Below are 15,000 nucleotides of genomic sequence, written 5' to 3' on the forward strand. Positions count from 1 at the left end.
ACCAAGAGCTTTAAGTTTATCTTTGATGTTATCCTTAAAGCGTTTCCTCGGTTTATGTTGTGGACGCTTTCTTGTGTAATTTCACCATAGAACAGGCGCTTTGGCAATTTCTCGTCGTCCATCCTTGTTAGATGTGCAGCCCACCTCATCTGGTTGCGTATAATCAACTTCTCGATAAACTCGATACAAGGTACATCAGCCCGGATGAGATCATCAGGTATAAAAGTGCTCCACCTGATGCTCAGAATGTGTCTCAGAAATTTCTGGTGGACTCTCTCCATGACTTTTATGTGTCTACCATAAGTTATCCAGGCCTCAGAAGCGTAAAGCAGGGATGGTAAAATACAAGATTGATAGACACTAATCTTTGTATGAATAGTTATACTCCTGTCAGGCCATACTCGCTTCTCTAAGCCACCAAAGGCCTTAGTGGCACGCTATATCCTATAGTTGACCTCAGCATCTAGGGTTCCATCTCTGGCGAGAGTACTAACCAAATACACACACATACATACATACTTACATACATACAAGCATACATACAAGTATAAATACATACATACAGACATACAAACATACATACAAACATACCTACATACATACATACATACATACATAAATACATACATACATACAAACATACATACAAACATACATACAAACATACCTACAAAAATACCTACAAACATACATACATACAAACATACATACATACAAACATACATAAATACATACATACATACATACACACATACATAATACACACATACATACATACAAGCATACACATATGCATACATACATACAAACATACATACAAACATACATACATACAAACAAACATACAAACATACACACATACAAACAGACAAAAATACATACAAACATACAAACATACAAACATACATACAAACATACACACATACAAACATACATAAATATATACATACACACATACATACATAAAAACATACATAAATACATACATACATAAAAACATACATACATACAAACATACATACATACAAACATACATACATACAAACACACATACATACATACATACATAATACAAACATACATACATACATACATACATATATAAATACAAACATACATAAATACATACATACATAAATACAAACATACATAAATACATACCTACAAACATACATAAATACATACATAAATACATAAATACAAACATACATAATACATACATACAAAAATACATAAATACATACATACATACAAACATACATACATACATACAAACATACACACATACATACATACATACAAACATACAAATATACACACATACATACATACAAACATACGAACATACATACATACATACAAACATGCATACATACACACATACATACAAACATACATGCATACATACATACATACAAACATACATGCATACATACAAACATACACACATACATACATACATACATACAAGCATACATATATACATACATACATACTTAATGTAAAATGATTATTCGGGCTGAAAATTAAGTAGTGTTGAGCGTTACGTGAGAAAAAGAAAAAACGGTCGAGATGTCTTACATCTTTGAAGTCTTGACAATGACTTAAAAATAAAAAAAAACATACATACAAACATACATAAATGCATACAAACATACATACATACAAACATACATAAATACATACATACACACATACATACATACAAACATACATAAATACATACATACATGCATACATACATACATACAAACATATATACATACATACATTTAAACAGGCAGGTTGAGATTTATATTATAGATAACTCATTGCAACTCAACACATGGATTTTTTTTTTCTCCTTCTTCATCATTTCTTCGTTTTGTCCATCCTCCACCCTTTCTCATCATCATCATTGTAGCATTATATACTCGTTCTTGGTTCTTACATAATGATTAGCGTTATTTTTCTTTTTATTATTATAATTCATACTGCAGCATTCTACAGGGTGAACCGATAAATTTGTCGAAACAACGCGACATCTTTATTTGGAAACTTTCATTGAAAAAAATCAATTAAGTAACTTGATTATGGAGTAGAGCTGACGTCTATTCATTGTAGCCGCCTTCAGCCTAAATCACCGCCTCAATACAGATCCGGAACTGGAAGCATGCCTTTTCCATGGTGTCTGCCAGTAACCACCTGATTGCATCAGGGGATCGTCTCACTCCTCAGTAAATCCAGGTACACTTTAGTGTTCTTACATAATTAATTACTATCTAACATCCCGGCGTTGCTTGGTCATACAATACGCTTAAACATGTTATTTTAATTTATGCAGATTGTGTTTGTATTATAGAATCAATCTTCTATTGATTATTAATAATTTGCCCGGTGGACTAATTCGCAAAATATATGAATATAAAAAAAAAATAAAATAATAATGATAATGTCGTTCATCAAATCCCGTCTGTGTTTGTTTACAATATCACGTCAGCTGATATTTGGGCTTGACGGTGAATGCTCTAGAAAACTGACTTCTGATTAACGTTTAGTTTTAAAATATGCAAACGAAGAAATGATTTGCGGCGATTTTAAATGGTACCTTCCTTTATTTTAAACTGAACTCATTAAAAAAAAAATTAAAATAAAACGGTGAGCTAAACTCGAACTTGAACCGCAAATCATTCGATCTTTAGTCGAATGCTTTACCGCTACGCTATATCTCCAGATTATAATAAGTCTTTTTTTTGTTTTAAGTGGTTTTTATAAAAAAATTATTTGCTGAAATTTATTATCTCTCTTGGCCAGTGTAACGTAAACTATTCCCCTATAAAAATTATTTTTTATTTATAAGAGAGAAAATTTATTTTTAAGATCGGATTCTTTTGAATTTCGATACCTAACGGGTGAATTCATGTACAAAACATATCAAAGAACACTGCCAGGCACGTAAATTAGCTTTGTGTGTAATTTGCAAAATTTAGGATCAGTCGTTTCGGAACATATAAGAAACTCGCACACACAAAGTGACTTTTATATAATAGTAAGGATAGGGACAGAGATTTTATTATTTTTTTTAATTACATTTTCACCCCAAACAAGGCACATTGCCACTTTGAGGTAGGGAGCTACTATCAGGGATTTAAGTTTTAGGGAGTTTAGCAGCAAGATGTCTGTTCACATTACACTTGCACTTCTGCATGTCAGTACAGTTGGGGAAGTAGGAAACCAGAAGAGAATTCCAAAGTCTAGCAGTTCTGGGGAAGAAGCTATTAGAGTAAAAACTTTCTTACATCTAGGGATCTCGACTGTGTAGGGGTGAGACTTTGCTGCTTCTCGGGTTTGTTGGGGGTATTTTAGTTGAGGGGGTACAACGGCTTGTAGTTCGTCAGAGCATCCACCATTAAAATACTTGTAAAACAGGCAGAGAGATGCAACATTACGTCGGTGGGACAGTGGCTGAAGTTTAGATGACAGTTCAGGACCTATTAGGTTGGCGACTCTCTTTGTGGCCCCTGTCCAGGAGCGAGAGACTAGTAGCAGATGCACCAGCCCATATATGACAGCAGTACTCCATACATGGGCGAATGGTGGCTTTGTAGAGATACAGGATACTTTCCGGCGTAAGTAACTTTCTAGCACGATAGAGAGAGCCCACCTTCTTTGCAGCAGCCTTAGCAATGTATCTATTTCCAACTCATGTTTCCTGTGAACAAGGAGCTTGAACGAAGTGCTTTCAGGTAAAGTATCTCTAGCCGTAGCTATTTGTGGTTGGTAAGGTTTCATGTAACTATTGAAGGAAACGAGCTTTGTCTTGGCAGCGTTGAACGTTACCATCCAATTTTTGACCCTATTCCACTGCAGACTGAAGGTCTTCCTCTAGGGTTTCAGTCATTACCTTAGATATGTGCTCGTTAGTTTATCCCACGTGCCTGCTATAGAGCGTAGTGTCGTCGGCAAATATACCCATCTCCATTTTTTTTTTCATTATAATTCATATTACTACATACTAGTAGCAGGTTTTACTGTTATTGATTTGTACATACTAGGAGTTTTCATCAAGTACATACTAGGAGTTTTCATCAAGTAGATACTAGGAGTTTTCATCAAGTAGATACTAGGAGTTTTCATCAAGTACATACTAGGAGTTTTCATCAAGTAGATACTAGGAGTTTTCATCAAGTAGATACTAGGAGTTTTCATCAAGTACATACTAGGAGTTTTCATCAAGTAGATACTAGGAGTTTTCATCAAGTACATACTAGGAGTTTTCATCAAGTACATACTAGGAGTTTTCATCAAGTAGATACTAGGAGTTTTCATCAAGTAGATACTAGGAGTTTTCATCAAGTACATACTAGGAGTTTTCATCAAGTACATACTAGGAGTTTTCATCAAGTAGATACTAGGAGTTTTCATCAAGTAGATACTAGGAGTTTTCATCAAGTACATACTAGGAGTTTTCATCAAGTACATACTAGGAGTTTTCATCAAGTAGATGCTAGGAGTTTTCATCAAGTAGGTACTAGGAGTTTTCATCAAGTACATACTAGGAGTTTTCATCAAGTAGATACTAGGAGTTTTCATCAAGTACATACTAGGAGTTTTCATCAAGTACATACTAGGAGTTTTCATCAAGTACATACTAGGAGTTTTCATCAAGTAGATACTAGGAGTTTTCATCAAGTACATACTAGGAGTTTTCATCAAGTACATACTAGGAGTTTTCATCAAGTAGATACTAGGAGTTTTCATCAAGTACATACTAGGAGTTTTCATCAAGTACATACTAGGAGTTTTCATCAAGTAGATACTAGGAGTTTTCATCAAGTACATACTAGGAGTTTTCATCAAGTACATACTAGGAGTTTTCATCAAGTAGATACTAGGAGTTTTCATCAAGTAGATACTAGGAGTTTTCATCAAGTACATACTAGGAGTTTTCATCAAGTACATACTAGGAGTTTTCATCAAGTAGATACTAGGAGTTTTCATCAAGTAGATACTAGGAGTTTTCATCAAGTACATACTAGGAGTTTTCATCAAGTACATACTAGGAGTTTTCATCAAGTAGATGCTAGGAGTTTTCATCAAGTAGGTACTAGGAGTTTTCATCAAGTACATACTAGGAGTTTTCATCAAGTAGATACTAGGAGTTTTCATCAAGTACATACTAGGAGTTTTCATCAAGTACATACTAGGAGTTTTCATCAAGTAGATACTAGGAGTTTTCATCAAGTAGATACTAGGAGTTTTCATCAAGTACATACTAGGAGTTTTCATCAAGTACATACTAGGAGTTTTCATCAAGTAGATACTAGGAGTTTTCATCAAGTACATACTAGGAGTTTTCATCAAGTACATACTAGGAGTTTTCATCAAGTAGATACTAGGAGTTTTCATCAAGTACATACTAGGAGTTTTCATCAAGTACATACTAGGAGTTTTCATCAAGTAGATACTAGGAGTTTTCATCAAGTAGATACTAGGAGTTTTCATCAAGTACATACTAGGAGTTTTCATCAAGTACATACTAGGAGTTTTCATCAAGTACATACTAGGAGTTTTCATCAAGTAGATACTAGGAGTTTTCATCAAGTAGATACTAAGAGTTTTCATCAAGTACATACTAGGAGTTTTCATCAAGTACATACTAGGAGTTTTCATCAAGTACATACTAGGAGTTTTCATCAAGTATTTCTCTCTGTCAACAACCTATGATGTTCACTAGAGTCTAGGTGACAACAAGTCTCCCCAGATTTCCAGTACTCACCATCCTTTTCGATAACAATTGCAGACGAATTGTGTTATCGCAACATCCGTTTACCATTCATTACGTTCCGATAGGAACGGCTTACTAGCCTTCTCTGAAATTCTGGGTGGCAATATGCCTTCCCAAGGTTCCAGTCTTCTTTGCACTCATCCACCGGAGGTCTGGCTAGTGCTTTCACTCCTCGGTCTTTGCATCCTCCTTGACCATTCACGACTATTTTGTATGGCGCAAACTGATGCCGACATTACATTTTTTTGAAGGGGGTGGTTAACTTACAACTATATTATTATTATTATTATTATTATTATTATTATTATTATTGGCTCACAAGGAGCTTTCACGCAGGCCATCAAAGATCTCTCTTTGTAAACAGCATGTGGTGTTTCTTGGAAGCTGAGTGACAACGAGTCTCCCCAGATTTTCAGTACTCTCCATCTCCTTTTCGATAACATTTGCACATATATTTGCATTATCGCAACAGCTGTTTGCCATTGATTTCTCATTGGCAGCGGCCATTGGTCTTTACTGGAATTTGAGTGGCAATCAGCCTCCCCAAGATATCAGTTCTCTTCGCACTTATACAGCGGAGGTCTGGTCAGTGCTTACCCCCCCCAGTCTTTTCTTAACCCTTGACTCTACTTGGCTATTCGGTCTCACTCTTTTTGTTGGGGGGGGTAGATGATGTGGTAATGGGGGATGGGGTAAGGTTAGAGAACTTAACATGTTACTCACCAGAAGTAGTAACACAAGCCATTATCAACGATTATTCTTTGAGAGCAACTTGTGGCGTCCTCTGGAGTTAGAGTGACAACAAGTCTCACCAGATTTCCACCGCTTTCGATGACCATTACAGATGAATTTTCGTTATCATAGCAGCTGCTTACCATTGATTTCTCGTTGGCAGCAACCATTGGTCTTCATTGGAATTTGGGTGGCAACAAGACTCCCCAAGGTCCCAGTCCTCTTTGCACTCATCTAGCGGAGGTCTGGCTAGTGCTTTCTCTCCTCAGTCTTTCTGTCCTCCTTAACCTTTCCCACTTATTTGGTGTGGTGCCGGCGTATGATCTCTCTCCCTCTCTCTATCTCTCTCTCTCTATCTCACACGAAAAAAATTTTGCAAGAACGCTAAAATAATTAATCGAACAATGAAACAATTTTAAACAAATTTAAATAATAAAAATATGGAAGCATCCTGTAGATTATACATATATGTAGTTAAACTTTGTGGGCACCATATATATATATATATATATATATATATATATATATATATATATATATATATATATATATATATATATATATATATCGTCCAAGTTGCGATATGCTTTGAGTAAAAAAAAAAAGAAAAAAAAATGTTTTAATTTTGTATTTTGATTTTATTTCTTGCGTTGAATAAAATATTTTCTGATGATTAGCTAATCTTGTGGCCGTATTTTGTTTTTACCTCAAACAAAAGATGCCATGTCGTTTCGCGATCGTATTTGCTAGGAGTGTAAGTTCAGTTCCACTTAGTCTTATGCGTAAACAATATTATTGATAAGAATGTTTTCTTTCTTACACTGAAACTAATGTACCTCTTTTTCTTTTCAGGAATACACTTTGTCAAATGAACGCAAAGAAGACCAATTGGCAGTTGACAAACAGATCCTTAAGGTGATCAAGGCTTCAAAAGAAAAGAAGAGCTTAAAGGGTTACTTAGAAACAATGTTTGCGCTTAAAAATAAGATGTATCCTCATAAGATGCTTTTCTAAGCCGTGAGAAGTCATTTTTAAATAAACTCATGTCAATTGTATTTTTTTGTTTCGTTTTTTAAAATTTCATATGAATCTTTCGCAAACACCATTAATTTTTTCCTCCGCTCTCTCTCTAACCTTTGTCCAACATATGAGATGCCTTAAATAATTCCTTTACTTTGAGTCATCATTAGTTTGCACTGGCAACGAAAATAGGTTTAAAAAATGACATTGTTTGTGAAACAAAATCATATATTATTTTCAAAATTACATTGTTTTATGAAAAATATTTAAAAAATGACATTGTTTTGTGAAAAAAAATCATATCATTTTTTTCTCAGCAGGGATTTTTGCTGTCACCCGGGCATACCAAGATTTAATAAAAAGTCATACCAGGTCTTGAAACTGCCAACAAATCCCTTCACAAGCCATGATGCATGTTACAGAGAAAACAACCACAGCAAATAGAACAGGTAATGCTTACCATCCCCGACCTAGAAGAACCATTATTAGGCAGACTAGCCATTGAAACTCTGGGCCTAGTCACGTACATCCAAGTTTACATAACATCAAACAGAACCTGCAACAAGAAACGAAATACCCAAATTATTCTCTGGTCTAGGCAAATTTGGAGAAGAATATGACACATCCCTCTAAAACCAATTACAGAACCTTATTCCACCCCAACGCCACAGCGTATACCACTACCTCTTATGAAAGAAACACAGGCGAAACTACAGAAGATGGAGGAAATGGAGACATCATTAAAACATAATACATACATACATACATGATGATTGCAATGTCTTGTCAGACGAGTGCCACTCCCTCAGACACTTAAAGTCCATGAGCCCCAAAATGACTTCCATCGCCACAGGACCATTCTAATAGACAAATGCCTGAGGGAGTATCTATACACAGATGATGTTACAGAGTCTTAGCTTTGTACGACAGCTAAGTATCTCTCTCTCGGTTCAAAATGTTGAGATCCAGCAACAAACAAGAGCAAGATAGCCAGCAACAAGTTAAACTGCAGACCAGCTTAATGCGGGTACTGGTCTCCCGCTTTATGGTTTTTTAAATCAGAGATTTGCTTCTCCCTAGAAAGGTTGCCTTCACCAGGGCTTACGGGAGCCCTCTCCATCCCAGCACACACATACATACGGTGCTAGTTGGCCGTTGACCCCGAAAAAGGGTTTATTCGCCCTTTAGGGTACATACATACATACATAATACATACGTGTGTGTGTGTGTGTGTGTATGTGATTGAACCAACTTACAATAAGAGAGGCAAAGAGTGAAACTTAATAATAAGCAATAAATTACTTGGGGAGAAAATGGCAAATTAGAGCTACTTAATCAAATTAAAATTTAATCCTTTTTTTAAACATAACTCAATCCTAAAACTAAAGAATATTTTAGTGCGTATGACTAAACTATATACGCATATAGCTTAAGGGAAGTAAACGGCGATTAATTCGTAGTAGTAGTAGTAGTAGTAGTAGTAGTAATGCTAGTATTATTAGATTTATTAATATTATATACTGATCTCGTTTTTTTTCCCCTTTATGATGTTTTTTTTTACAAATACATTCAGCTTGTTCAACCTCAGTGCATTGTGGGAATTTTTGATAGCAGTTCAAAATTAACAGGTGTCTTTGTTTTGGAATCTTTTTTTATTTTCTTATAAAACCGTATGTTTTTTTTTTATCTGTTTGCTTCTGTTGTTGGTATTTATAGACCCTACTCTATACACTAGAGTTCAACTCTGGCCTTAATAATATTCATGAGTAACCTTGCCGACGTTTCCTGGTAGAGTGCCTACACTATTTTGGTCAAGATCAAAGTGTAGTATCTTTTCTTCAGATGTTGCACTTCCATTTCTTGTTCTCTTTCGGTGGAGGATCAGTCCTTCACGACTGAGACAATTTTTATTTTTGTACCTTTTCTCCACGTTAAAAAACGACCCTGGTGTCTAACTCTGTCCCGTGGGGAGGCATAGTAAATAGGTACACTAAACTTTTCTCAGAGAAAAATAAAATCTGAAACAGCGGACCGGGAGACTCAATAGAACTACCCCAGACAAGGCTGTTTTTAAAAGTTTCTTACACGTAGAAACTACCGCATATTACAACGCATGAGGTGGTCAAATCGTTTTTGGTCTGAAGCCAGATCCTCATCATCCCCCATTTTCTTCCCCGTTGCAATCGAATTTCTTACATGTCTTATTTTTACATCGGAGGCACAAATTATCTAGGCCTAGAGGTCACTCGAGGATAAAGGTTAATGAGTGTACAGTAGTCAATGGGACAATATCGTAATAATCGTTAGTAGCGGAAATTTGTAAATTGGATTACTTAAGGAGACGGTTCAACCCAGTCTAGTCTATCATATAATTGAAAACAAAGATCATTTTTGCTATTTCGAATTATTTAATCAAGTAAAAATACCATTTTCTTTTTACTTAAATACTAAATTTAAAAAAGCCATTTTGTCATAGTGATTTTAAATTAAATTCAGTTGTTATGATATTTTTGTTTACTATATTATTTAATTATGTATTTTGCGAGAATCATACTTTATATAGAAATAAATGAAGGAGTAAAGTAAGGAACCTTTTGGAAATAATACTTCAGAATAAATTAAATTAAATATATTATCAACATAATTGTTGTTTAAAATTTATTAAATGACAATTATAAATAGAACACTTAAAACAATTTTCTCGCTAGAAACATAAAGTAAGATACCGCTATTTAGTAAAGTCGATTTTTCTTAATGTAATATGCAAATAAAATGATCTCTTAATTGTATATTTCGCAAGAATTATACTATATATAGAAATAAATGAAGGAGTAAAGTAAGGGACATCTTGTATATATTAATCAAATTGTGGACAAACAAACAATCAAACAAACAGGAATACGAATTCATATATACATATATATATATATATATATATATATATATATATATATATATATAGATCATAAAGCTGAATGTGTGTGTGTGTGTGTGTCTGGTCACGAATATGCTCCTATATGGTTGACTATTTTAAAAAACAGATTGCATATAATGATAGAAGATGTATCGAGACACAGAAATGGGTATGTTTGATCTGGCAGAACGGTGGTTCATAAAAATTGTGGGGTCTGCGTTCGCGCCTGGTCTACAAAGTATGGAAATAAAAAATTTAAAAATTAAAAAAAAAAACGTTTACAAGTGTTTTTGATATAGATGTACATGAGAATACTTTGATAAGTATGTTTTAACTTAAATAGGGATGGTATAATAAAATTGTGGGGTCAGCGTTCGCGCCTGGCTTCCATAGAATGGAAATAGGCACAAACTTTAATAAAGACTTTTCATATTTATCTGCGTAAGTATACTTTGATAATTATGTTTCAGTTTAAAGAAATATGGTATGATAAAATTATTGGGTGCTCGTTCGCACCTGACCTCCATAGAATGGAAATATGTCACAAAGTTTAACAAGATTTTTTTTAAATATAGATCCACAGAATATTGTGATAAGTGTTTCAGCGTGAAACGGCATGGTATAATGAGTTATGGGGTTTATCTATTTTATTTTTACTATCATCATATTTTGCTTTGGTTTTGATACCCCCAAATTCGAAGCTATCTTTTTACAACCCTTCCTTTTCATAACCTATCATACTTTCATAAATCAGAATCCATTTTCTGTAAGCTGTTTTTGAACCCAGTAAACGACGGGTACTTTTGCTAGTTAAATATATTATCAACATAATTGTTGTTTAAAATTTATTAAATAACAATTATAAATAGAACACTTAAAACAATTCTCTCGCTAGAAACGTAAAGTAAGATACCGCTATTTAGTAAAATCAATTTTTCTTAATGTAATATGCAAATGAGATGATCTCTTAATTGTATATTTCGCAAGAATTATACTATATATAGAAATAAATGAAGGAGTAAAGTAAGGGACCTTTTGTATATATTAATCAAATTGTGGACAAATTTATATACATACACACACACACATATATATATATATATATATATATATATCTAGATTATAAAGCTGAATGTGTGTGTGTCTGGTCACGAATAGGCTCCTATATGGTTGACTGTTTTAAAAAACAGATTAAATATAATGATAGAAGATGTATCGAGACACAGGAATGGGTATGTTTTATCTGGTAGAACGGTGGTTCATAAAAATTGTGGGGTCTGCGTTCGCGCCTGGTCCACAAAGTATGAAAATAAAAAATTTAAAAATTAACAAAAACGTTTACAAGTGTTTTTGATATAGATGGACATTTTGTATATATTAATCAAATTGTGAACAAACAAACAAACAAACAGAAATACGAATTTATACACACACAAACATATATATATATATATATATATATATATATATATATATATATATATATATATAAACGTAATTTGAGCGTATATGTATATATATATTATATTTTTATTTTGTTGTATTGTCCAATTAAAAAAAAAAATTATATTAAACTAGCTTGGGTGCCCGGCGTAGCCCGGGTGTTTGGAGGTGTGTTTTGAGGAAAAAAATGTGGTAGTAGGCAGGCAGGCAGGCGCGAACCTGTAGTGCGGAAAGGGAAAAGAACGTTGTAATTTTTAAATTAAATTCAGTTTTTATGATATTTTTGTTTATTATTTACTTGTTAGATAATTTGCTAGAAAAGCTTTTTAAATTTAGTAATTAAATAAAAAATAGCATTTTTACTTGATTAAATAATTCGAAATACGAAAAATAATTTTTGATTTAATTTAATTATTTTTATTGTGTACTAATTTGTATCGGTTTAAAAATAGGTTAAACAGTTGAAATAGACGGTTGGCGAGATTATTTACTTGGGTCGATCGGTAAAACTGCTGACTGCCAACGCGATGGTTCTAGGTTCAATCCTCGGCTGTGGAGAGGTACTAGTCTAGCGGCACTGAGGAGTTGTGATACAACCAAACAGGACTGTATGTCGATGACTACAAATATATTGTATATGTACAAATGTGTGTACATCAAGTGAGAGGAATAGACTGGGTGGAAAAATAGTAATGTAGGGAGAGTAATGTCGGATCGCTGCTATTAATTCGGAATAGGAGCACGTGAACGAGAAAAGCAAAAGTAAAAACTAGGGAGACATCTGCTACAGGAGATCAGGTAATATCGCTAGATAGGCTTTGCGGAATCATTTCGTGTCAAAAAAAATACATTAAAAGCTAAATTTTTACTATAAAACTGTTGTGGGGTACAAATCACCCCGATTTGAAAACAAAGTGGAATCAATGACCGACCCGTTAGAAATTAACCCCAGGGAGATGGAAAGCTCGGGAGGGGGGTAGGGTGTTTTGAGGTACAAATCACTCCTATTTGAGAACTAAGTGGAATAAACCAGTCCTATGAATACTACTGGCTTCAGAAACTAAATGGGGACATTCATACCATGTTTAACCGCATGCTACGAACACGTTCCTCCCATACCACTTTAGTGGCTCCTGCATTCTTTATGATAAATACATATTATGTTTTATACACTACACTTTACACTACTTGTGGTTTCTTTCATTTGCAATAGTGAAAATAGTTAGATCAATCATGACGCCAAGTATCGGAGGTGTTGTATATGAATTGGGTGGAGTGGAATGTATTTTTTTTCAATCCTATCTAATATTTTTTGTTAAGACGTCTTTTCAAATATTCAGACTCTGCCCAGTTTCAAACATGTCTATTGGTCCTCATGTTTTTTCTCGCCCTTCACTTGACAAATTTATAACTTTATCCTCAAGTGACCGTTAAGCCTTGATAAGCGGTGATTCGCTTGTACATTCCTCGTACTGCTCGCTTTTGGAATAGCTTTTTTATTCACTGTATCTCAGACTGCACCAATGTCCAATACCTTTATTAATATTCATGGAATTTTCAATTGATTAAATAATTCGAAATAAGAAAAATCATTTTTGTTTTTATTTAATTTATTTTTAATGTGCAACAATTTATATCACTTTGAAATAGGTTAAACGTTTAAAAAACATTTTAAATGGCCGTTTTGGTAAAAAAAAAAGTCAACTGATATCGGCTCGCTGCTACGAATCCGGGATAGGGGCATATGAGCAATAAAAAGAAAAAGTAGTTCAGGGAGACGTCTCCTAAACCAATTATCGTTTTATCGCTCCAGTATATATCTCACTCCTGATGCAATTCTCTACCTATATAAAAGCCAGGTACGGCCAATAATGGAGTACTGTTGCCACATCTGAACGGGAGCTGCTAGAAGCAGCTTATCCTGCCTTGATAGAGTTCAAAATAAACTTCGTAGCTTAGTGGGGGATGCACTTTTCTCTTCCCTGCAACCTTTTTCCCACAGAAGAGACGTTGCGAGACTGTCTCTGCTTTATCGTTATTTCAATGGCTAGTGCTCGTCTGAGCTTCAATCTATGGTCTCCTCTCGCCAAACTTTCACGAAAAACACTCGTCTAGCAGAAAACGCTACCAATAATTCCCCCACTCTTTATCTGTGCCTAAACCTAAACATAGATTCCATGAATAAAGTTTCTTCCTTAGAACTGCACGCCTGTGGAACTGTCTTCCGATTGCCTACTTTCCAGCTGACTACAACCTGATTGTCTTCAAGTCCAATGTAAACAAGTTCTTGATGAACTGTCCCCCTAAGTAATCCAATTTACAAAATTCCCACTACTTATGTTTACTACGCTGTAATTGACACGCATTAATCCTCATCCTCGAGTGGCCTCCAGTCCTTGATAAGTTGGAATTGGGTGAACTTAAAAGAATACATTATTAATAAACGTTTTGGTAGGAAAAAGTCCACTAATGTCGGCCCACTGCTACGAATTCGGAATAGGAGCATGTAAGCAAGAAAAAGCGAAACTAGAATAATGACGACGTCTATTACAAGAGAGCAAAATTGGGGGTTAGGGTTAGGGTTAGGATTAGGTTAGCAAAATTGGGGGTGCTTCTAGGCTGGCCATTTTTGTTCATTTTTTTTTTTCCAAATCCATTGGGCACATTTTAGGGGAGCTGGAATGTTAAAAATCGACCTTGCGTTTAACTTATGCCCTCGTAGGAAGGCAAATGTATAGAGATATAGTTTTCCCCTCAACCCCGAGTGCAACGTTAGAAACAAAATCGGGTCAGGGTGGGTGTAATCCAGCCCTCCCTCTGCAAAGGATCACCCGAGATTTGGGCAAAAATGTTTTTTTTTAGTTTCAAATCCAGAGTATCTTTTTTTTCTTTTCTTTTTTCTTTTTTGAGGGGTGGGGGAGAGATGAATTTCCTCTTTCACATAAAAGAAAGAAAAAAACAAAACAAAAAAAAACTAAACAAAACAACAAAAAAAGACAAAAAAATAAAATAACGACTGTCTAACCCTGTCCTCGTGGGGAGGCAAGTAAATAGGCACACATCTATCCCTTTCGCCTCCCACTTCCTGCTCCCCGCCCCTTCCTATCAAATCAGCGGTATTTAC

The 15,000-nt window shown here is 34.6% G+C and overlaps 1 protein-coding gene across 1 annotated transcript in view; it reads left to right on the forward strand.

The window, feature by feature from the left end:
• The first annotated feature begins 6,447 nt into the window (after positions 1 to 6,447).
• LOC145270166 (uncharacterized) overlaps positions 6,448 to 15,000 on the forward strand; it is a 417,807-nt gene continuing 409,254 nt past the window's right edge. The window contains exons 1-2 of the mRNA XM_080125786.1: positions 6,448 to 6,459; positions 7,352 to 7,488. Of these exons, the coding sequence (XP_079981912.1) occupies positions 6,448 to 6,459; positions 7,352 to 7,488 (149 nt within the window). The remainder of the gene's footprint in view (positions 6,460 to 7,351; positions 7,489 to 15,000) is intronic.

This window comes from Euprymna scolopes, chromosome 46 (assembly GCF_053919585.1).
Source record: "Euprymna scolopes isolate OS-2025 chromosome 46, ASM5391958v1, whole genome shotgun sequence".
Taxonomy (NCBI): Eukaryota; Metazoa; Mollusca; class Cephalopoda; order Sepiida; family Sepiolidae; genus Euprymna; species Euprymna scolopes.